Source organism: Lupinus angustifolius, unplaced genomic scaffold (assembly GCF_001865875.1).
Source record: "Lupinus angustifolius cultivar Tanjil unplaced genomic scaffold, LupAngTanjil_v1.0 Scaffold_160_17, whole genome shotgun sequence".
Classification (NCBI taxonomy): Eukaryota; Viridiplantae; Streptophyta; class Magnoliopsida; order Fabales; family Fabaceae; genus Lupinus; species Lupinus angustifolius.
Genome location: NW_017726203.1, coordinates 1 through 1,066, shown reverse-complemented (window position 1 = coordinate 1,066; position 1,066 = coordinate 1). Strand labels below are relative to the sequence as shown.

The 1,066-nt window shown below is 54.9% G+C and overlaps 1 protein-coding gene across 1 annotated transcript; it reads left to right on the top strand.

Annotated features, from left to right (window-relative positions):
• The first annotated feature begins 30 nt into the window (after nt 1–30).
• On the top strand, nt 31–1,047 carry LOC109340324. The gene has a single exon (XM_019577990.1). It carries the CDS (start codon nt 31–33, stop codon nt 1,045–1,047), a length of 1,017 nt encoding a protein of 338 aa, XP_019433535.1.
• The last annotated feature ends 19 nt before the right edge of the window (nt 1,048–1,066 follow it).

The window sequence follows — 1,066 nt, the reverse complement described above, 5'->3', positions numbered from 1 at the left end:
TTACCCTCCCATTTCCACCGCCCAACAAACATGGACCAATATGATGGGACGGCGGACCCACAAGACCACCTCGACGCCTTCGAGGCTTCTATGTTATTCCATGGAGCGTCTGACCCCATCATGTGCAGGGCTTTCCCCCTGACTCTGAAAAAAGCGGCCCTTCAGTGGTTCACCCGCTTAGCCCCCGGCAGCGTCAACACTTGGGAAACTCTTGCTTCCGTTTTTAACACAAGTTTCACCGCAAGCAAGGAGCAACCAAGGTCATCCTACACGCTGTCCGGTATCCGCCAAGGATCCAACGAATCCATCCGCGCATACCTCGATCGATTCAATACAGAAGCTATGAAGGTAAGAACACTGAGCCCCGAGGTAGCCGTGCATGTCCTCGTTATGGGACTTCGGGAAGGCCTCTTTCGCACAGAACTAGCCAAGTACACTGATCTCACTATGGAAGACCTCCGTGCCAAAGCCCAGCAATTCATCAACCTCGAAGAAACCCACCACATGCACACCCATACTGAGCCCCAAACACACCACCCCTCACGGGAAACCAAACAACCAAGACCACAAGACCTACCCCGCGACTTACCCTCACTGACCAAAAAAGCCAAATACTCCACCTATACCCCCCTGAACGCCAGCCGTTCCCGAATCTTGCAAGAGGTCCTTTCCACTCACCTCGTCCAACTCCCACGCCCCCGCCCTACCAAGCCCGGCCCGCTAGACCGATCCAAATATTGTGACTACCACAGTATGTTCGGCCACCTAACCAACGACTGCACTCAGCTCCGAGATACCATCGAAGACCTCATACAGGCGGGTCACCTGCAACAATTCATCGCAGGATTAGAACAGAACCCTGTCGCCCAGAACCCCCAAGAAGACGGTCCCCCCCACAATTTCAACAACGACGACCTACTCCACGTCCTCAGACGGATAGGCCCCGAGCAGTCAATCGGTGCCCATGAAGCCCAGTCGATATCAACACCATCTCCGGGGGTTTTGCCGCCGGAGGGACCTCGAGGACCGCCCAAAAAAGATACGTAAGAGAGGTGATGCACGTTGC

What these genes read in the sequence shown, in the direction of transcription:
- LOC109340324 (XM_019577990.1), top strand. Translation starts at nt 31, where the DNA reads ATGGACCAATATGATGGGACGGCGGACCCACAAGACCACCTCGACGCC.